The sequence below is a fragment of the Lutjanus erythropterus genome, chromosome 2 (genome assembly GCF_056507025.1).
Source record: "Lutjanus erythropterus isolate fLutEry1 chromosome 2, fLutEry1.hap2, whole genome shotgun sequence".
Lineage (NCBI taxonomy): Eukaryota > Metazoa > Chordata > Actinopteri > Lutjaniformes > Lutjanidae > Lutjanus > Lutjanus erythropterus.
In genome coordinates, this window is record NC_139318.1 from 15,919,192 (window position 1) to 15,937,647 (window position 18,456).

At 40.4% G+C, this 18,456-nt stretch overlaps 1 protein-coding gene across 1 annotated transcript in view; it reads left to right on the top strand.

Moving 5' to 3' along the window:
- The first annotated feature begins 499 nt into the window (after positions 1–499).
- ptpra (protein tyrosine phosphatase receptor type A) overlaps positions 500–18,456 on the top strand; it is a 32,999-nt gene continuing 15,042 nt past the window's right edge. Inside the window, exons 1-4 of the mRNA XM_084729618.1 lie at positions 500–1,273; positions 15,427–15,473; positions 15,754–15,835; positions 15,949–16,386. Coding sequence (XP_084585744.1) covers positions 15,453–15,473; positions 15,754–15,835; positions 15,949–16,386 — 541 coding nt within the window. The 5' untranslated portion in view covers positions 500–1,273; positions 15,427–15,452. The remainder of the gene's footprint in view (positions 1,274–15,426; positions 15,474–15,753; positions 15,836–15,948; positions 16,387–18,456) is intronic.

Sequence of the window (18,456 nt, forward strand, 5' to 3'; positions counted from 1 at the left end):
AAAGGCCCTGCCCCAGCCGGGGAGCTGGGGGATCGAACTCAGGACCTTCTTGCTGTGAGGCGCTGATAAACTTCTTTTCTCTATTTTGTTAATGTCAGTGCTCCATTCCTGAACCTGTTATTATTTATTTTGCTTAGGACTGAAACCTTTTTTCAGTTCAATAATATGTTCTGTTCACAATAAATTCTCACAATCTCTTTACTTAGAAATGCATGGGGCACATCATTATGGATTACAAACCACCTTAAAAATAAAGTAAGGGGCGAAGCGGAAAACCAACATTGAGTGCCTGTGACCTTTGACCCCTCAGGTTTCACTGCATCAAAACAAGCAAGACTGTATAAAGGATATTACAACTCAGGCTTAGGAACATTTAGGTAAATCATTCATCTACATCTACAAACGCAAGTTAAATCAAAGTCATGTGTCAGCAACATCCAGAAACGCTGCAAACTTCTCTGGGGCCAGAGCTCAACTGAGACGGACAGGCAAAGTGGAAGTGTGCTGTGGCCTGATGAGTAGAATTATAAGGTAACATATTGCAGAAAGTGCCACGAATTTGTCCTTACAGCCAAAAATAACAGTTTATTATTATCTGCTCACCCTCGTGCTGACTGAAGGTCAGGTTTTACTCCACAAAACACTGTTGGAGTTTCAGCATTGCAGTTTACATTCCACCAGTGTTTGGAGGTTCCCAGCCCCTCAGTCAGTGAATGCAGCCCTCTGCGGTGACTGTGTGGCACAGTGTGGACGGTGTAATCCCCAGCTCGGCCGGCAGGTGTCGTCGCACGCTATGGCAGAAACAGAGCGGAGAAGAGACGGGGCCTGGCCTGGGAATTTGCTGCTCGCTTCCCATTCTTCCTATGCAGACAGACACACAACATGGCGGACTAGAATAGTCGGCCGACGCGCCCGGATACAGCGGATAAACCGTGGGATTTTAACATCCAGGAAGGCCAGGAAAGTCCACTCTGAAGGGACGGTACGCGAGGGCGAGGTGAGGATTTTTGTGGCGGGCGCCGTCCTCGCCTGGATTTAGCGGATAAACTGACCGCGACGTGTTGGCTGTGTGTCCCAGATCGTGCTTCCCTCCTCTGTTCTGCTATCACCCAGGTCCCCCCACCCCGCTCACACACTCGGTTCCTGGGGTGTGGAGACAGGGGCCGGGGTTGAAAAAAAAAAAAACGTGGAAGAGAAAGAGAGGATAAATTCATACTTATTGGCTTCTCCTCCCTCCCTCCTCGGGTTTTCACTGGGCGCTACAGGAGTTGAGGTGAGTTTTCTTGTTTTTGTGAAATCACACTTGTTACGATGTCGCTGTAGCAGCATGTTTCCTCTCGCCGTAACATTGTGTCACCCACAAACAAGCACTTTGTCCCCCCACGGTCACTCACACAGGCTGCGGTAATGATACCTGAGTTAACCCCGGGCTTAAGCAGGGAGCAGAGCCGTGTTTCAGCCTCTTTGTAAACGCTTGAACATTTCAGAAGTAGCTCGGAGGCAGGGAGGGTTTTTTTTTCTTTTTGGAGAAGAAGGGAAGGGGGCTCTGGAGAAAAAGGGGGCTTAAAGATGAGTGCGACAACATTTCTGAAGTCCGAACTCGGTTTGTTGTGCCAACACGGATGCTGTTGCTCTGGCAGTGGAACAAAGAGGGGGTTCAGGTCTGTCCTGCCTCACTGGAAAGTACACTTTATTGATCAACGCTTTGTTATTACACGTTCAGAGAGGGTGGGGAGCTGACTGGGTGGGTGGAGGAGCAGCAGGGGAGGGGGGCTTCACGCGACCCACAACAGGAATTAGGTCGCCCCAACATTAACATGTATGGTCTGTCAAATCACAGCGGCTCCTTTGTGTTTCTTCACTCTGGAGGGAGCATTCCCCTATACAACCTCTCCCAAAGTTTTTTTTTTTTTCGTCTAATGATTAATATTCTCCTCTCTCTCCGAGTGTTGGGTGTAACCGAGCATACCATTTTAAATCTCGAGGCTGTTCAAGTTTTTTAATGCATCACCCTGCCTTCACTTGGACTGTCAGTTCTGATCTCTCAGCTGATTAAAACATGGATTATTCCTTTAGAGGCTTGTTTGTCATGAGAAATGGTGTCCGTCAGATAAAGGTAATGGATGCATACAGCAGTTCTTTTTCATCAACATCAACTACAAGAAAAGTTTAAATACTTAAAAGATAGGGATGTGTACTGGCAAGAATCTGGTGATATGATGCAGATTGGTTGTTACAATATATTGCGATACTAATGTTAGAAAAAAAACTGTCATAGTAGGAAAAACACACTGCCATGTGATATAATATCATGATACTCAAGTGTATGATTGTTACAGATGAAATGGTACAAAAGTCCCATATCATGATGATAGTGACAAAAATTATCAACATAAAATCACACACAAAATAATTTCACCAACTATCATTTTGAAAACCTACACAATTTGACAAAGAACACAATGCCATTTCAATGTTTACACTGATGCAAAACAAACCCAGGTTGCATGCAGCGACTGCATCTGTGAGACCGCTTCTAACTTTTGCTGATGCTGGACAATACTTAATAAGGGTTTAAAAAAACTCCCACACTCACTTGAGTATTGTAGTATGTGATTATGTATTGATTCCCAGAAAAACTGAATGGTGACATCGTGGTGCATGCTAAGCTTTGGGGCAGTGGTTCATTTTGTTTTAACCCGGACTGATAGATAGCAGTGTTGTTATCTATCTTTGCTGCTCTGATTACATAAAAAAAGTACATTTTTAATTCAGATTTTATCCGTATGGTGGTGTGTTCTTCGGATTAAAAATAAGCAATATATCACCTTCCTTGCAGTACGGCAATATATCAAAATAATTTGAATCATAACCCCTGTAATGTGATATCTATTGTATCACCAGATTGTTGCCAGTACACAGCCCTAGTGTTTACCGTCAATTTTTCCGAGCATGGTGGTCAAACATGGTTATTACCATAATTAAATGCTGAAATGGAAATACTAGTAAATTGTGAGGTATTTTATCACTGTTTATGATGATATCAATTATCATTTCATCCCTATATATGACTCAGATCAGTTTTTTTCATTACAGTATGAACAGCACAGATCACCTGGAATCTGATTCTTTTCTATTCCACTTTAACATGTGGTCCAAAATCAGATGCAGGTCTGATTTGGACTAAATCTCTCTCTGTGCAGCCATTCATGCTACAATCTGACCACTCCTGCTCTGACTCCGCATCCACACACCCCTTCATATTAAAGTAACAGCCACAATGTCACAAAAAGCCACAGTTTACAAGTTTGTCTCTCTTTCTCCTCATCTTCGCCCATCTCAGCATCTGCTCACGAATTTGATAGCTTCCACTGCACAGCACCTTATAAATGAAGCTGGAAATGCTGACATCAGTGGCCTTCATGGTTACTTCTGTATGATGATGTGATCATGTGACATGTTTGTGATGGTTTTTTGCACGTGCAAGTCAGATCTGGACCGAATCTGATATTCTCCACATTTAAAAAAGATGAACAGCAAACAAAAAAATCACATCTGAGCAATAAATCTGAACTGAGCACAAAGGCTTGCAGTGTGAACGTAGGCTAAGTTATGAACTTTCAGCTCATAACAACACAGATTATTCCTTTAATTTCACGACAAATGGTGTCCATCAGATAAAGATTATAAATTCATAAAACAGCTTTTGCTTCATTAACATCAACTGCAACTTTAGTTTGTTTGAATAATTCAGTTTAAATACAGACTCGGGGCAGGGAGAAGCATTATTCAGGCTGAGGAGGAGGCATGACAGAGCCTAGCTTGTCATATCTGAAAAAGCCCTTGCTATGTCTCCCTGAAGCTTGACTCATCACGTCTGGAGCAATTCACCATGCTGCAGCACATATTCACCATACCTCAGTTTCCTTTTCACAACACGCTATCCACTTCGCTGAGGTCGTTGTGTCATGTTAGGACCATCCAAGTGCAAAAGAGTCAAGCTGCGCCTCCTCTGTCAGTGGACCATCAGCAGGCTTACTTTGACCTCTGTTTGTCAAGCCCGGACATGTCCACCTCTTTCCCAACACGCTGTCAAACCATCTCTGATTGTCAAGCAGCCCCATCTCAGGAAAGTTGGACTGTGTAAGAGGGGGAAAAAGGCAGAGCTGTTATCATCTTGCTTGCTCTGTCCATATCTTCTCTGGCCTATTTTAAGAAAAAATAGTTATTTCCATCTTGGGATGCTGAAAGGGTTTCAACAGAGGAGCTTGAGTGATCCTCACACCAGACTTTTCATGATTGGCCTAGTTTCTCAAAATAAGAATAAAGTATAGCTTGAAATCGCCTTGCTGCAACTTTGCGTGAAGTTTCGGTGGGTGGATCTTTGAAATCACCTCCATGTTGTGAAATTTCACAATTTCAGGGTGCTGCTGACACAATATTATGAGTTGGTTCTTTGGGTGGGGCAGCAGGAGGTATATTTTTGTTTCCACCTGTGGTCCTTACGTACTTTACTGTGGGAGAGCACTGTAATTCTGCCCATAACAGGATAAGCACAACTGCATTTAGAGGATTATGAAGCATTATGGAGCCTGATTTCAGCCACATGTTCTGTGTCATTCGGCCTTAATGACATTTATTTCGCAATACAGGAAATGAACCTGTTTGATGACTAATTCATAAATCCAATTCTTTGCCAGACTGGCACGACTTCATCAACAGTCATCCGGCTTTGTTCTGTCCCTCTGTAGATGCGGAGTAGTAATTATGTAATCCCTTCAAATTATTGAGTAAATCTTTGTTTTACATTCTCCTGATGTGGGATGATTGATGTTTCTGGTTCACCACAACTGTGGTGGATATGGATAACAGTTTAGTTCTTTTCAGTGGACTTCAAAGACTAGGTGGGACTTTGTGTTTTAAGAAGTGTGTCAGATGTGTGAGAAGTGATCTTGTAAGTTCATGTGTGATCCAGGTAGGTCAAAATCATGTTGCTAATGACTTATCCCTTCGTTAGAGTTTATTTAAGCAGAAAGGCACGATAATGACGCTAAATGTTGGAGTCTGTGGAGGATGAAGGGCAGCTGAGTTTGACTGAAGCAGTATATTAACACTCTGAACACATAAAGGACTAGGCTGTAGCTCTGTACCTCAACAAGAGCCACATAAATTCGTTGATTGTTATACAGTACGTCTTGGCAGCGGAGACAGTTTTATTTAATATATGTAGTGTGGGCTTAGAATCCATATTTTCCTTTTTGTTAAGGAAAAGCAGAAATTATGAGCAGAACGACACATTCAATCACATTGTGTTATTGTTTTAGTCAGTTTTTCCTCTTAGAGAAAAACTTTGATGTTCTTTTTTAAACAATGCCTTCGCAGTCAAGGTCAAATTCAGGCCGTAGTTATAAATATTTATATTTGCCCTTGGCATCGGCCTTCGAGCCGGCAAGACCTTTCTTGCCTTGCTGTGAAAAAATGTCCAAAGAACATGTTAGCAAGTCTGAATAGTCTTTGAATGCACCACATGAAGATAGGTGTGGAAGAAAAGGGATTTCAGAGAAGCACTATCATGGCACCGTTGTGAACTTCAGCCAGTCTCAGATGATTGTGTCTTCATCTTGGATGGGCTTCTTATCTCTTAGAGGAAGAGGAGGGGACGAGTGCAGCAGGATGGTCACTTCAGATATGAGAACCTTCACTATGGGTTCCCATTGTTACAGAACCTAAATGACCAAAGCAAAGACAAAAAGAGCAGCAGAGACATTTGCAGTGCCTGTATGTTTCATCTGAAATGTTTTTGTATTACAAGAGATGGAATGTAACAAAGTACATTTACAAATTTAGTTATTTTAAGATTCATATCATGAATCTAATATTCAATAAATGGGCAGGTTTAATGACAAAATAATGGCACATAGGGATGCAAAGTTACTGCAATGACCAGCAGCGACAACATCTTTTTATTTTCTTCCCCACATGTCAAAGAGAGAACTTCACCAACATCTCTGAGGAGACTCTACCTCAAATACATAAGTCATAATGTTATGATGGTAGAGACTGTCAGTCATCTACGACAATGGCATCATTCACCACCACAACCCTACTTTCTCCACCACTTAATATTAGTACCAGTGTGATACCGCAGTGTTGGTACTTATACCAAAATTACTTTTTAAAAAAAATCCTTTGTGTTTTTTTTTTAATTAACAAAAGAAGAAAAACCTCTTAAATGTTAAATGGGTCTAAACACCAGCAGAAAATCAGGAATCTGAGCAAAGACTAAGTAGACAGGACTGGGAATGTGACCAGGTATTTGATGCCAACTTTCAGGGCTTGAAAGTATTCAATACCAAAAAAGTGTTAAGGTTGGATGGCCAGCCTTAGCTGTGTGTTGGATATAGAACTCAGTTTTGGTGTTGAAGTTTCAAATGGCAGAGGTGATAGTGAAGCTGGTTTTGTTGTGGCCCTCGAGCCGGCCGTTTGGCCCCACACCACGCTTCAAGGTCACAGTGGCTTCTGTGGGGAGGCCATGCTTTGCGCCTCCACATCCTCTCTGTGTCCAATGTGGGAAAGCTTGAGAGGCCCCTGGCATGCTCTGTGAGAAACCCCACAATGAAGCAGACACAGCGCAGAGCTTCACTGACTCACCACTTTCAACCATTGAAACAAGTGAGTTTTCTTGATCCTTCCAGCCTGGTGGAACCAAATCATCATTACGGGCTTAATAACAGACACAGCGGTCACTCCTGCCTGTATGATTAGCCCGAATAGTAATCCCATGCTTCTCTTCGTCTTTTCATCAACTCACCAGCCCATGAATGAAGCCAACAGGAACACAAACCACACCAGCAGGGAGTAGTATCCCTCAGAAAGGGAAGTCCAGAGGATTGTGGCTGTTGTATGTGGCACTGGGGACATATAATCTGTGGTCTGTTTCGGAGCAAGAGTCCTATGCGGCCCTGGGTTCAGGCCTACTTCAGTCTCCCGTGAAGAGAAGCATTCACAGTATTCCTGTTGCCCCGGACCCCCCCACCTCCCTCTCAAGACATAGAAACAGTATTAATATGCCATGAATGGAGACAGACAGACAAGCATTATCTAGCGCTGCAGCGACCAGAGAAGCAGGATGCCTTGTAGAAAGCCAGAGGGAAATATTTCTCTGCATGAATGGTAAAGTCCCCCTGACCACCACTGCTGGTGTCATGTCAGCGAGGCCTGTAGGGCTTGTGTCTGTTCGGTTTCCAGCTCACTCACTTGCCTTGGGCTACCCATTGTGAATTATTCATAAGATTTGTTGATTTTAAGAATAACACTGAACACAGAGGATCCCTACAGTTTCAGTAGTTGTATTTGTTTGGCCACTTTTGTCACTGGGATTCTGTAAAATCTAGATCAAACAACACATAATAAAAATGAGGAAAATGCCACAGCCATCAAGGATTCTAGTCCCAGGCTTAAGTATTTTCTTCCCCCTTGTGTAAAACCTGTCTTAATCTCAAGACATTCATTAATTCCTGTTAGTGCAGTCGGAAAAGATACTTATTACTTCACCTAAGGCTATACGCAAATACAAAAGCATCAGTGAAATCCAGACTTGAGTGGGAACTCTCCATATTAAATGACTACCTTGCATTGATCTTACAACTTGGTCTTTGGTTGTCATGGAGATGTAATTGGACTTCCTTTATATTCTACCTATAAGTGTTCCTTTCACTGTGTGAATGAAATGGCATGGGAACAGCCCAGCCCTTTCACAACTGTGTGATTGCACTCCTATGAGGTCTGCAGTTGGCCACAGGCAGAGAAGCAACTGTCTTCATTAGTTGGTCAGGCTCTCCACCACCGCTTGCATGCACATTAAAGCTTTGAGCTCTGCACAATGGCGGTGACACACAAAACAAGAAAAGGGTTAAAGTTCAATATGATTTCTCATAGATGTTGAGTTTTCTATAATGAAATGTTTGTGTTCATTTTTACCCCATATAGGCCTATATCCAACATGAATTTGTGCTTTAATTTTCTTTTGTATTATATAAATTGTTGTATTTATGTTACTAAGAAACATTTATCAATATTTTTTCATCCCAAGTAGATGTCATCTATGTGACAGAATTAATCAAATGTAACACAAACACATAGCGTAGGTTCAAAATAGATAAAAAATAAATTAACAAATACAATGAAAGCTTGGAAGTGATTTATTCCCATGCTTTGAACAACGAGGTTATAGTGTGTTGAAGTAAATGAATAAAATGTTCAGTCTTCTTGCTGTTTTTTCTGACACATTCAGAATCATTACCGCTTTTGCTGTTAGCATTTAGCTCACTTCATGCCCCTGAAATCGTAGGGGCATAAAACTGTCACAGTGGCGCTATTCCCACAGCTTTGAAACAATGTACACATGCTCACAGGAGCTCCACTTCAGTCTTGAGAAGCTGTAGCCTTTATTCACTGAGAAGCTCACGCATACACTGTAAATTTGCAGTGCCGTCTCTGTATATATTGTGCCAGAACGACAGTTTCAGTGCTCACCTTTCCCTCCACTCAGTGCATGTTCACCATAACTTTCTGTCACTGCAGACAGTAATTAGTCTGCCCCTCGCCCTCTGTGATGCTAAAAAGTTACACACTAATGATGAAACAGGACTCTGACCTGTCAGTGGTCTGCAGTATTTGTTAGCTTACCTTTATCAGCGGGACTGAATCCAACATAATCCAAAACATGGGCAGAGGCATTTTTCTTCTTTTTAATTCGTTAGTCCTGTAACTTTATCCCCAAGATACCATGTTTCTTCTTCTTTTGAAAGCTATGTTTGTCTGCTCAGCCGTACAGACTGACCCCTGGTGGCATAAGCTGCACACTACAATACAGCATCTCAGTTTTTATTTATTTATTTATTTATTTTTTCAAGATTATTTTTGGGGGCGTTTTGCCTTTATTTTGGTAATGACAACTGAAGACTGATATGAAAGGAGGGTAGAGAGAGATGGGATGACACGCAGCAAATGGACTGCAGGCGGAGACCGAACCGGCAGCCGCTGCAGAGGACTAAGCCTGGGTGATATAGCTGAAATACCTCTCATGATAGATTCATATCAGGCGTTACCGATAATCATTGATTGTGTAGGTTGTGACTGACAATATGTTGTATACTCCAAAGGATGGAAGTGGCTGAGGTGAAAAAATTAGTAAATATCACAATATTTTTGGCCAAATACCACAATTTTGCATCAATAATGTAGAGATGACAATTAATTGATACTTTCACAAAATATTAAACCAATGACATTTTTTGATAAATAATCCTCAGTAATGTGGAGATAATAGCTGTGGGTAAACAATGGAACAGCTAGAACAATATGTTAAGTTAAGAAAATTACATCACTTTACTGTAATGCAGCCTTTAAAACCAGGAAAAGACAACATTTATCCTATATCATGATATAATGATATCCAAAATCTATCACAACATCTAGTCTCATGTCACAGTATGATATAATATTGATATATTCGCCGGCCCTAAGTTTAACCCAAAGTATTTTCCCAGAAGTACTGGACACCTGCCCAGCCAATCAGAAAATGTACACCTTCCAAGGCAGTAATTGGGGATTTTATTTACTACTCTATATATTACCCAAAGTGTTCCTCTTTGGTTTGCTGTTGTTATGTAGGGTCAGGTATTATTTGTAAATGTTCAGTTCTTTTGAGTACTAATGTTTGAACAATACTAAGCAATACAGTCTTTTTTTCTAAACTACAGAATCTAAATCTACAGAATGCATAAGTATTAAGACCTTTTGGAACTTTAGGCTGTATTTTATCCATATATTGTAGATCAGGAAATACCTGATAAGAAAATAGGTAAACAAGCTCAAGTATTCAATGCCAACTTTCAAAAAGGTTTTAGACAAAGTCCATGTGTTACCCCAGTGTCAGCCAAACTAGTGCAGTGAGTCCTGATGCTGCATGTCAGCTTAATAACGGGGTGCAGAAAATAAAGGAACTACAGTCATTTTTGATTTCCATCAAAAAGAAAGCAAATGTCCTGTCACATTTTTGTGTTGTGTGCTTCTTATTCCCTCCAGTCAAACTATTGATTTTTGTAGCTTGTTGCTTGTCACAGTCTTAGGAAAGCTGTGGCAGGTTTGCACTTCGCCATAGGGCACCTCATCCCAGCAGTTACTGCTGTAAAGGGCTTGCTCTATGTGCTCTGCTTTGTCTGAGAAATATTCACATGATTGCACAACACAAGCCCAAAGTAAGGAGAGCATGAGCTGCATGACTACCTTTTAGTACATTCATTCACTAATAGATGGGCATGTACATGTTTCCTCTGCAGGGAATAGCGTGATGAAACTGTTGGAAAGATATTTACTCTCCTTTTTACATTTGGCTCAGTACATCACGTAGATGCTGTTTTCAAAGAAAGTAAAGATGAAGGGTGCTCTGTCAATTAAATCTGTTTATGAAACATGAGATCAAATCAATGAGAGAAGTTAGTGAGCCATTTCTTTGTTCTTTTACAAAATTTGTTTTGGTCCCTCAACAAAGATGTTACAATAGGAGATTCTTCAGCAAGTTTATTGGAGCCTGATCAGGACACTTAACAAGAGCGATTTACTTCCTATATAATAATGTAATTACACAAACAACCGAATAATCAAGGGGTATAACAGTATATTGAATATAAAGGCATTATGATAAAAAATTAGTTATTAATTATTTTTTTGTATGCTGCTATTGAAAGACAATTAATGCCAATTCTTTTCCACATTATTAGGTCATGGCTGGCTGCTTTTATTTTATTTTATTCAAAAGGGACAACAGAAGTATTTTAAAGCTCCAGTATGTAAAATTAATGGGGATCTATCGGCAGAATATAGCAGATATTTAATATAATATTCAAAAGCATGTTTTCATAAGTGTGTAGCCACTTGAAAATAGAAATCTTTGTGCCTTCATTACCTTTGAAAGAGTCGTTTTTATCTACAGAGTGCACAGGTCTTCTTCTATGGAGGTTGTTGTATTGTACCGATATTAAGAAGTTTAAAAAATCAATATATTGTCCAATATTCTGTATTTTATTATATTTTTATTGTCTTTTCTTTGGATTCTCTTTTTATCTTGCTTTTGTCAAGCACTTTGTGATGATGTTTGAAAGATGCTATAAAATTTATATTTTTAAAAATTTATATATATTTAAAATCCAAAATTACATCAACTTGTAATGGTATTGTTAATAATTACAAATGAATATAAATTAAACACACAAATACACTAGACATGAAAAACAATGTGCATTGTTTTTTTTCATTTCTCTATTGGAGCATTTGTAGAACATATACACCAATACCAAAATAGCTGTGATAGGCCAAAATATGTCTGGCGCTAGTTTCTACAGTAGCCCAGAACTGACAAACATAAGACTGGCTCCAGATACGGCCATTTGGCTTTGAGTGAGTTTTGCAGCCACTGTAGTAGATGCTTTGAAGGTTAATTTATTATTTAATACATTTTTTTCAGTCCTCACTTTTATTTATTAATTTTTTAAATATTGCAATAAAAAGAAAAACTTTTTTTTTTTTTTTTGAAGTTTTTGGTACTGTTACATCCCTAATAATTTCTTTGCAGTGTCTCCTGTATCCATTTGAATGTGAATTACACCAACCCATCACCCAGAGTATCTTGTTAATAGAGAGCACTGACGGCACAAAACCTAAAAATGGCACAAATAGAAGCACTTGCCCAGTACCTCTTAAATTAATGATGTCCTCCACCAACACATAAGTCTAAATAGCATGCATTTACTCACACACACACACACACACACACACACACACACACACACACACACACACTGGAAGACGGCTGCTTCTCAGGAGGCCAAAACACATTTAAGATGCATCTCTGGGGAGGTTGCACTCCTGGGTTGGCAGTCTCTAGATAAAAACCTCTCAGGCTCCTGCAGCATCTGTGAAGTGAAGGCTAGCAACAGGACAGGCTTATATCACTTACACCAACACAGTGACACGTCATCCAGCCTCCCTTGATGGCACGCACAAAACAATGAGTCATGCTTCATTAAGAAAAGGTTAGGAAAAAAGCTCGATGATGCAAGCATACCCATTAGTAACCTTAGTTTATCACATCAGATTTAACCTAATACACATTGAGACAGATGCTGTGTAACACTAATTCACACAAAATGGTACTAATCACTGAGCTTGTCCATTACAGCTGAGTCACTCCTTTTAATGAGTACTGAAGGGGAGGAGAGCAGAGGCAGGGGTTTAGGGTTGTAATGTGGTTTTGGGGTTAGCGAGGCATTTGTTTTATGTCTTGTATGTCAACCAGACAGCAGAGCAAGGAAGAAATATGCACTCCATGCACAGGAATACAGTCCAACTATAGTGCCTGCTGCTTTGTTTGCCTTTGTTTCACTGGCAGAATTTAAATATCTGATATTATATACCAGCTGGCTTGGATAACATTGTACCTGCATCTCATTCGAGAACTGCGAAAAGTGTCATTGGTGCTGGACAGAAGACATTGTCAAGAACTAGGCAGACTAGATAACGTTCCCATGAACATTTACTACTAGGGGTGTCTCAATTTTCCAAATCTACAATTCGATATGACTTTTTTTTAAGGTCTCAATTCGATATTGTCTATGTAAACATTTTTGTTTTTATATTTTGCACTGATGGCTATGCCATTGTTTAGTTTTGATTCATAAAGATCAACAGATCATTGAGTTCATGCCGTAACAACTGTCATTTACATTTTTAAATTCTTTCAAAAGAGTCCATATGGTATCAAGTAACAGTCGGTAAACTATGCTGTGTTTTTTTTTTTGTTGTTGTTGTTGTTGTTGTTGTTGTTTGTTTTCTTTCATTTGTACATGTGCCAGATGTCACAAGTAGGCAGGAGTGGTGAGGAAAAAATTGTGGGAGAGTTGGGAATCTGCCTTTTGATTAAATTCTTAAAACTGAAGCTCATTTCAGTGGCTCTCTGATTTAATATTGTAATTTTAATGCCCATAGTTATTGCTGTACCACCATGTGATGTTTTAGGCAAAAGCCCTTCTTCAGACTTCAAGAGCAGCATGCGCCTGAAACGTCACATGGTGGTATAGTAATAAATGTTCATGGAAGCATTATCTAGTGCGTGGATGAAAGTAGTATCACTAAAGCATGTAAAGGGTTAGGTCCATCTGACACACACTGATCAAGTGAGCTAGACTCAAGACTCTCAATTCGAGCAATGACTGGAGTCACAGCCACTTTAGACATCCAGCACTCTTTTAATGTTTCTTTTAATTTATCACAGGCGTGGTTCTCATTCATATAGAAAATAAATACTTCTTTCGCAAGCTTGTTGAATATTAAATACATTATAAGAGCACTGGACAAAAACCTCACCTACAGCAGCATGTTCCTGTAAACAGTCTCCAGCTCTGTATGCATGCATCTGGCCTCGCCCCGTTTTCTTCTTCTTCTTTTGTTGAATTTTATCACGGTTGGCTTCCATAAATGTTGCATAACCACCATCTGCTGGACTTTTCTGCACCCCGTCTATTCCAGAATTGCTATGACGTTTAAAAATGCGCAAGATAGAAATGTTCCTGAATGTAGCTGCATGCGTCAATATTGAAAATCACTAGAGGTGAAAAGATATATCAGTAATTTACAGGGAACTGTGTGTGAAAGACTGTCTGGGTTTGTTTAGACTTAATTAAAACTGCAGTAACATATATCGAATAGGCACGAATTAATAGGAACCAATTTTTCTATTGATTGAGTTATTTGTAGTAAATTTGGACAAAATGCCAAGATTTTCTATTTCCAGCTTCTCAAATGTGAATATTTGCTGGTTTCTAAGACTGTAAACTGAATTATCTGTTGGTTGGATAGAACAAGACATTTAAGATGTCGCCTTGCACTCTGGGAAACTAGAGACTTGAGATGGATATGTAAATGATTTGTCCGTACTTGAGAAGGTAATAGGCACATTAATCAATAGATTAATATCAATACAGTCAGCTGTAAGTTAAAGAGAGACCCTCCTGTCAAAATTTAGAAGCATGTCTATCAATAGAACAAAGACTCATCCTGCCCTTATTTCTCTTCACAAGATTGAAAAGAAACTTTTCCAAAATGTTGTTAGTGTGTAGCAGCAAATATTTTTGGCAGCAAAAAAATCTTTTAACTCTTTTGGTTGGTTTTGGTTAAATTTTTCTGTTGTCTGTTATTTCCTGGGTGCATAAATTGCTCTTTGGAAGCAGACATTTGCTGGCTAAATGGATGCACGGGTGGGTGACAGAGAGAGAGAGAGGGATAGCAACAATTGGATTTGTAGGTTAATAGCATCCTCATTGACAACATAACTTGCTCATCATGCCCCATTTCAGGCTGCAGTCAGAGCCAAACAGCGCTGCTGTGCTAGAACCAGAATGTAACTACTGCGATGAATGAGCTCAGCTCAAAACACCGGAAGATTGGCAACTGGCACTATTAGAGCTTTTAGCGCCCAATTTATCCTCTGCCCACTGATGCAATAATCCCTGATGTAAAGCATCAGTTTGTGTGTGGTAGCTCTGCAGTGTTTGGCTCAGCGCAGCGCTGAAATATCTCTGTAAGCAGAGGCAGACGTGCTGGATTATTCCAGGGTCAGGACCATGGGATTAGGTCCAGGGATTATCACAGCTCAGTCAGGGAGACAACAGCCTTGTTGGCCTCTGGGATTATACAAAAGACTGACAGTCAGCCAGTCAGTCCGACCACCCAGCCTCCGTCATGCTTTCTCCAAGTAACCACGCGCTCATCCCCATATCGGTCCAAAGTGCTGATTCACTGTCACTGCAGGAATTTAAATGTGACTCCAATTCTGTTTCGGTTCTGCTCCCTGTGATGAATGTGTCAAATGTTAGTTTGGTGTAATACATTTTGAAGAGATACATATTAAGAGCTGCATGATATGATTGAATTCAGTGTAACAGTAATACATTATTGATAGTTTTTCTCTAATTTTCAATAATATCTCATTTCCATGGCTGGACAATAAATTGTAATCTTGATATGAGACTTGTTACGGCTGCACCTAAGGATTATTTTCATTGTCAGTTAATTTGCAAATCATTTAAATTCAAATTAGGGAAAAAAAGAATTTTGTACAATGAAAATATGATTTGAACATATCAACATGGTGTTATTCCATTGGAAGTCACCAAATGATGGTAATGAATAACTGCCTGATCTTAACACAAACAGGGAAACACTCCAGAATCAGTGTCCTGATTCATCCTTATACTGATATTGCAAATGAACAATTTTTAGTAAATAAATGCTGTATTTTCTCAGCTGTTTAAAGAAAGTAATGAGTTTTTCTGAGTCATGTTAAATGTCTTCTGTTTGCTTTTCTAGGACCACGCTGTGCGAATGAGTGATTGATGCCAACTTCGCTTCTTCAGGTAAACGGCATTTAACATGCTCAGGCTCACATTATACAAGTATTTAATTTTTCATTTTAGGTTTCGGAGTATTAACCTTCCAAAAATGAACATGTGGGATTAGGATAAAAGATTAAAAAAATACACTGGATTATCCAACACAGAACCCCTGTGTCTCTTGATCTTAATGGAAAAAGTCATTGGGTTGACTAACTGTTATTGATTTCAATGAGATTTGAGGTTCTTTTTGATTAATACCCTCTTCCTCTTGTCCCTTTTGTTGTGTGTCCTCTCCATTTAGGGCAGAATGGGTGTGTGTCCCCTGCTCCTGCTGCTCGGTCTAGCCCTCGGGGCCTCAGCTCAGGATCATGTCCCCATCACAAGTATGAATCACGTCCACATGTATCAAATTCCTTTACTTATTCTCCTTGTGAAGTTAAATGGCTCGCAGTGAAACATTCCACAATACTGAAAAATGTCTTCTTCTTCTTTCCAGGTCCTCCAAATATCACTGCCAAACCCACAGACCCCCCTGTTGCACCCTCCCTCAACTTTACAGTTGCACCCACACAAGCCCCCACAGGCCCACCCACAACGCTCGCCCCCCCAGTCATCCCAGTGACAACAATAGCAACAACAACCACAACCACAAGGCCAGCTGGCGAGGATGAAGTACAGCTGACGGGCACCAACGCCACTGGGCGGGGGTTACCAGTCCCCGCACCTCCAGCTCCAACCGATGCCCCTCAGGCACCACCGAGCACCGAGCCACCCCCTCCTCCTCCCACCCCGGCGGAGGGAGAGAATGGGACAACAGCTTTCATTCCAGAAACCCCAACTCCAGATACTTATATTGATGAGGATACAGTCACCATGGAGACGGAGACCACTACAGAGCCTGGGATGGACATCACCTCAGACAGCAGTCCACATGGTGAGTGCTGGTGCATATTCAGGGCACCGTGTGTCTGTTTATTGTGTGTGTGAATACATCATCTTTATCCAGCCAACCAGACAAATATGATACAACAAGTATCTTGTTACAGTCCACTAATGTCAACAAACAACACCCCCCCCTCCCCCAAACACATGATGCTGATCTATCGCGGTCAGTCTCGTGTATGTAGCATCACATTTTAGGCCGATGGACAGGAGTGCGAACAGGCACATGTGTACAAGCAACAGGATGCTAACCAGTTCACTTAACGGCTCCAGTGTCAATAAATAAATAACGTCTGAAAATTCCATGTAGCACCTTTAACCCCCTCACACTGAAACGGGGAGCTCTACACATCATAGATTTTTTTAGTGGCCAATCATGATGTCTTTGAAGTGGGAGGTTGTCAATTCAAGGGTGCCTGCTGGATGGTTTCTAGCTTGCATTTATCCAAGGACTGTGATTAGACTAATTGTTGTTCCGTTTTTTCTACATTTTAATCCAGGAGATAAAATATCTTATTTAAGAATGAAATGACATATTGAGTGATGTATTTTTAGGAATTCAAACACAAACGTACAACCGCTGTTACATCTCCATTACATCATAATCAAAATACTGTCCATCTCTGATTTAAGCGTGTTACAGTCATGTCACTGCTCTACAGTCATACCGAGACACGACATAGAAGACTCAGAGATGTCAGGTGCTCCACCAGCAGTAATCTCAATAGACCAGAATGCTATTAAACAACAAGACAAGGTGTGATTAGAGTGACTCATGCTATCTTGAATGGAAATACGCCTACTTACTATGGTGTGGGTGTTGCTGTCACTCTGTGTCTGTGCATAAAACCTACAGCTGAATATGAGACATGACCATTTTACACATGCAGTTGTTCAGAGTCATTCAGAGAAAAGAGAATATTCGACTCTGTAGCTGTTCAGTACTTTGCATCAGGTTTGTGCTTTTTTTCATACTGCAAAGTGACTGTTTGTCACTGTCAGATCAAGAAGATGCAACTGCATCAGAGAGGTTTTTCCTGCTTTGTGCACACTATAAAGAGGTTTGGGTGGTGCTTTAAAGGGGTAGTTCAGATTATTTGAAGTGGGGTTTTATGATGTACTTGTCCATAATCATTGTTTTGCAGTACAGTAGATGGTGGTCAACACAACCACAGTTGTTGGAAGCAGCAGGACTACCTGTGTAGGAAGCTAAGCAATGAACTGCTATGGACAGGGTCCGCAACAAAACATATTTTAACCAAACAAGTCAAGTTTAAGTGTACACTATATTTAGAATATTTTCATCCAGTTTACCTTGTTTTCAGACAGCCTTTTCTGATTATGCTATTAATTATGCCCCCCCAAACCAACCGAACTCAACAGGCAAAATCAGTAATTTTACCTTTCAAAACACAGAGCTGTTGATCTACTGCTCCCTCGATCGGTTAGTGTGTTTGTGTTGTTGTGTGATTCTGGTGTTTTAAAAAGTTTAGTTTTGATTCACCAAAGTCGCTTAACTACAAAAACAAACTTAGCAGATCAAGGCAATGACTCCCGTGTTCTGCAAGGTGAAATTATTGGATTTGCAGAAGCAGTCTGGTTGGTTTGGGGACGGTGACATTTAGCTAATATAATGGCAGTATCCTGTCTGAAAAGACTGTTTGATGGCAAGATAAAGTGGCGAAAACTTTAACTAATACATGTAACTATTGTACATTGTTTACTGTAGATGATACACCGACTATGGACAATATCTCATACAACCCCACCGCAAGGAATCTCAACTGTCACTGTAATGTGCACTAGCATGTCTCTTTTGAATTTGGTTTGAGGTCCTAATGATTTCTCATGACATTTTGAGTGCACTTAGGCCTGTTATTCAGAGCTGCCACTTGTCCTGAGAACGTCCAAAACACATTGTAATACTATGTGTGAACATGGCCGAGCTAAAATAGACGTAGACAACAGGTAAAGGGAATGAAAACAAAGCTTCATTACAATAACTCATGGGGTACATAAACATGACAGATTGATGTCATGCTGAACCACGTAGGAGTGTCAG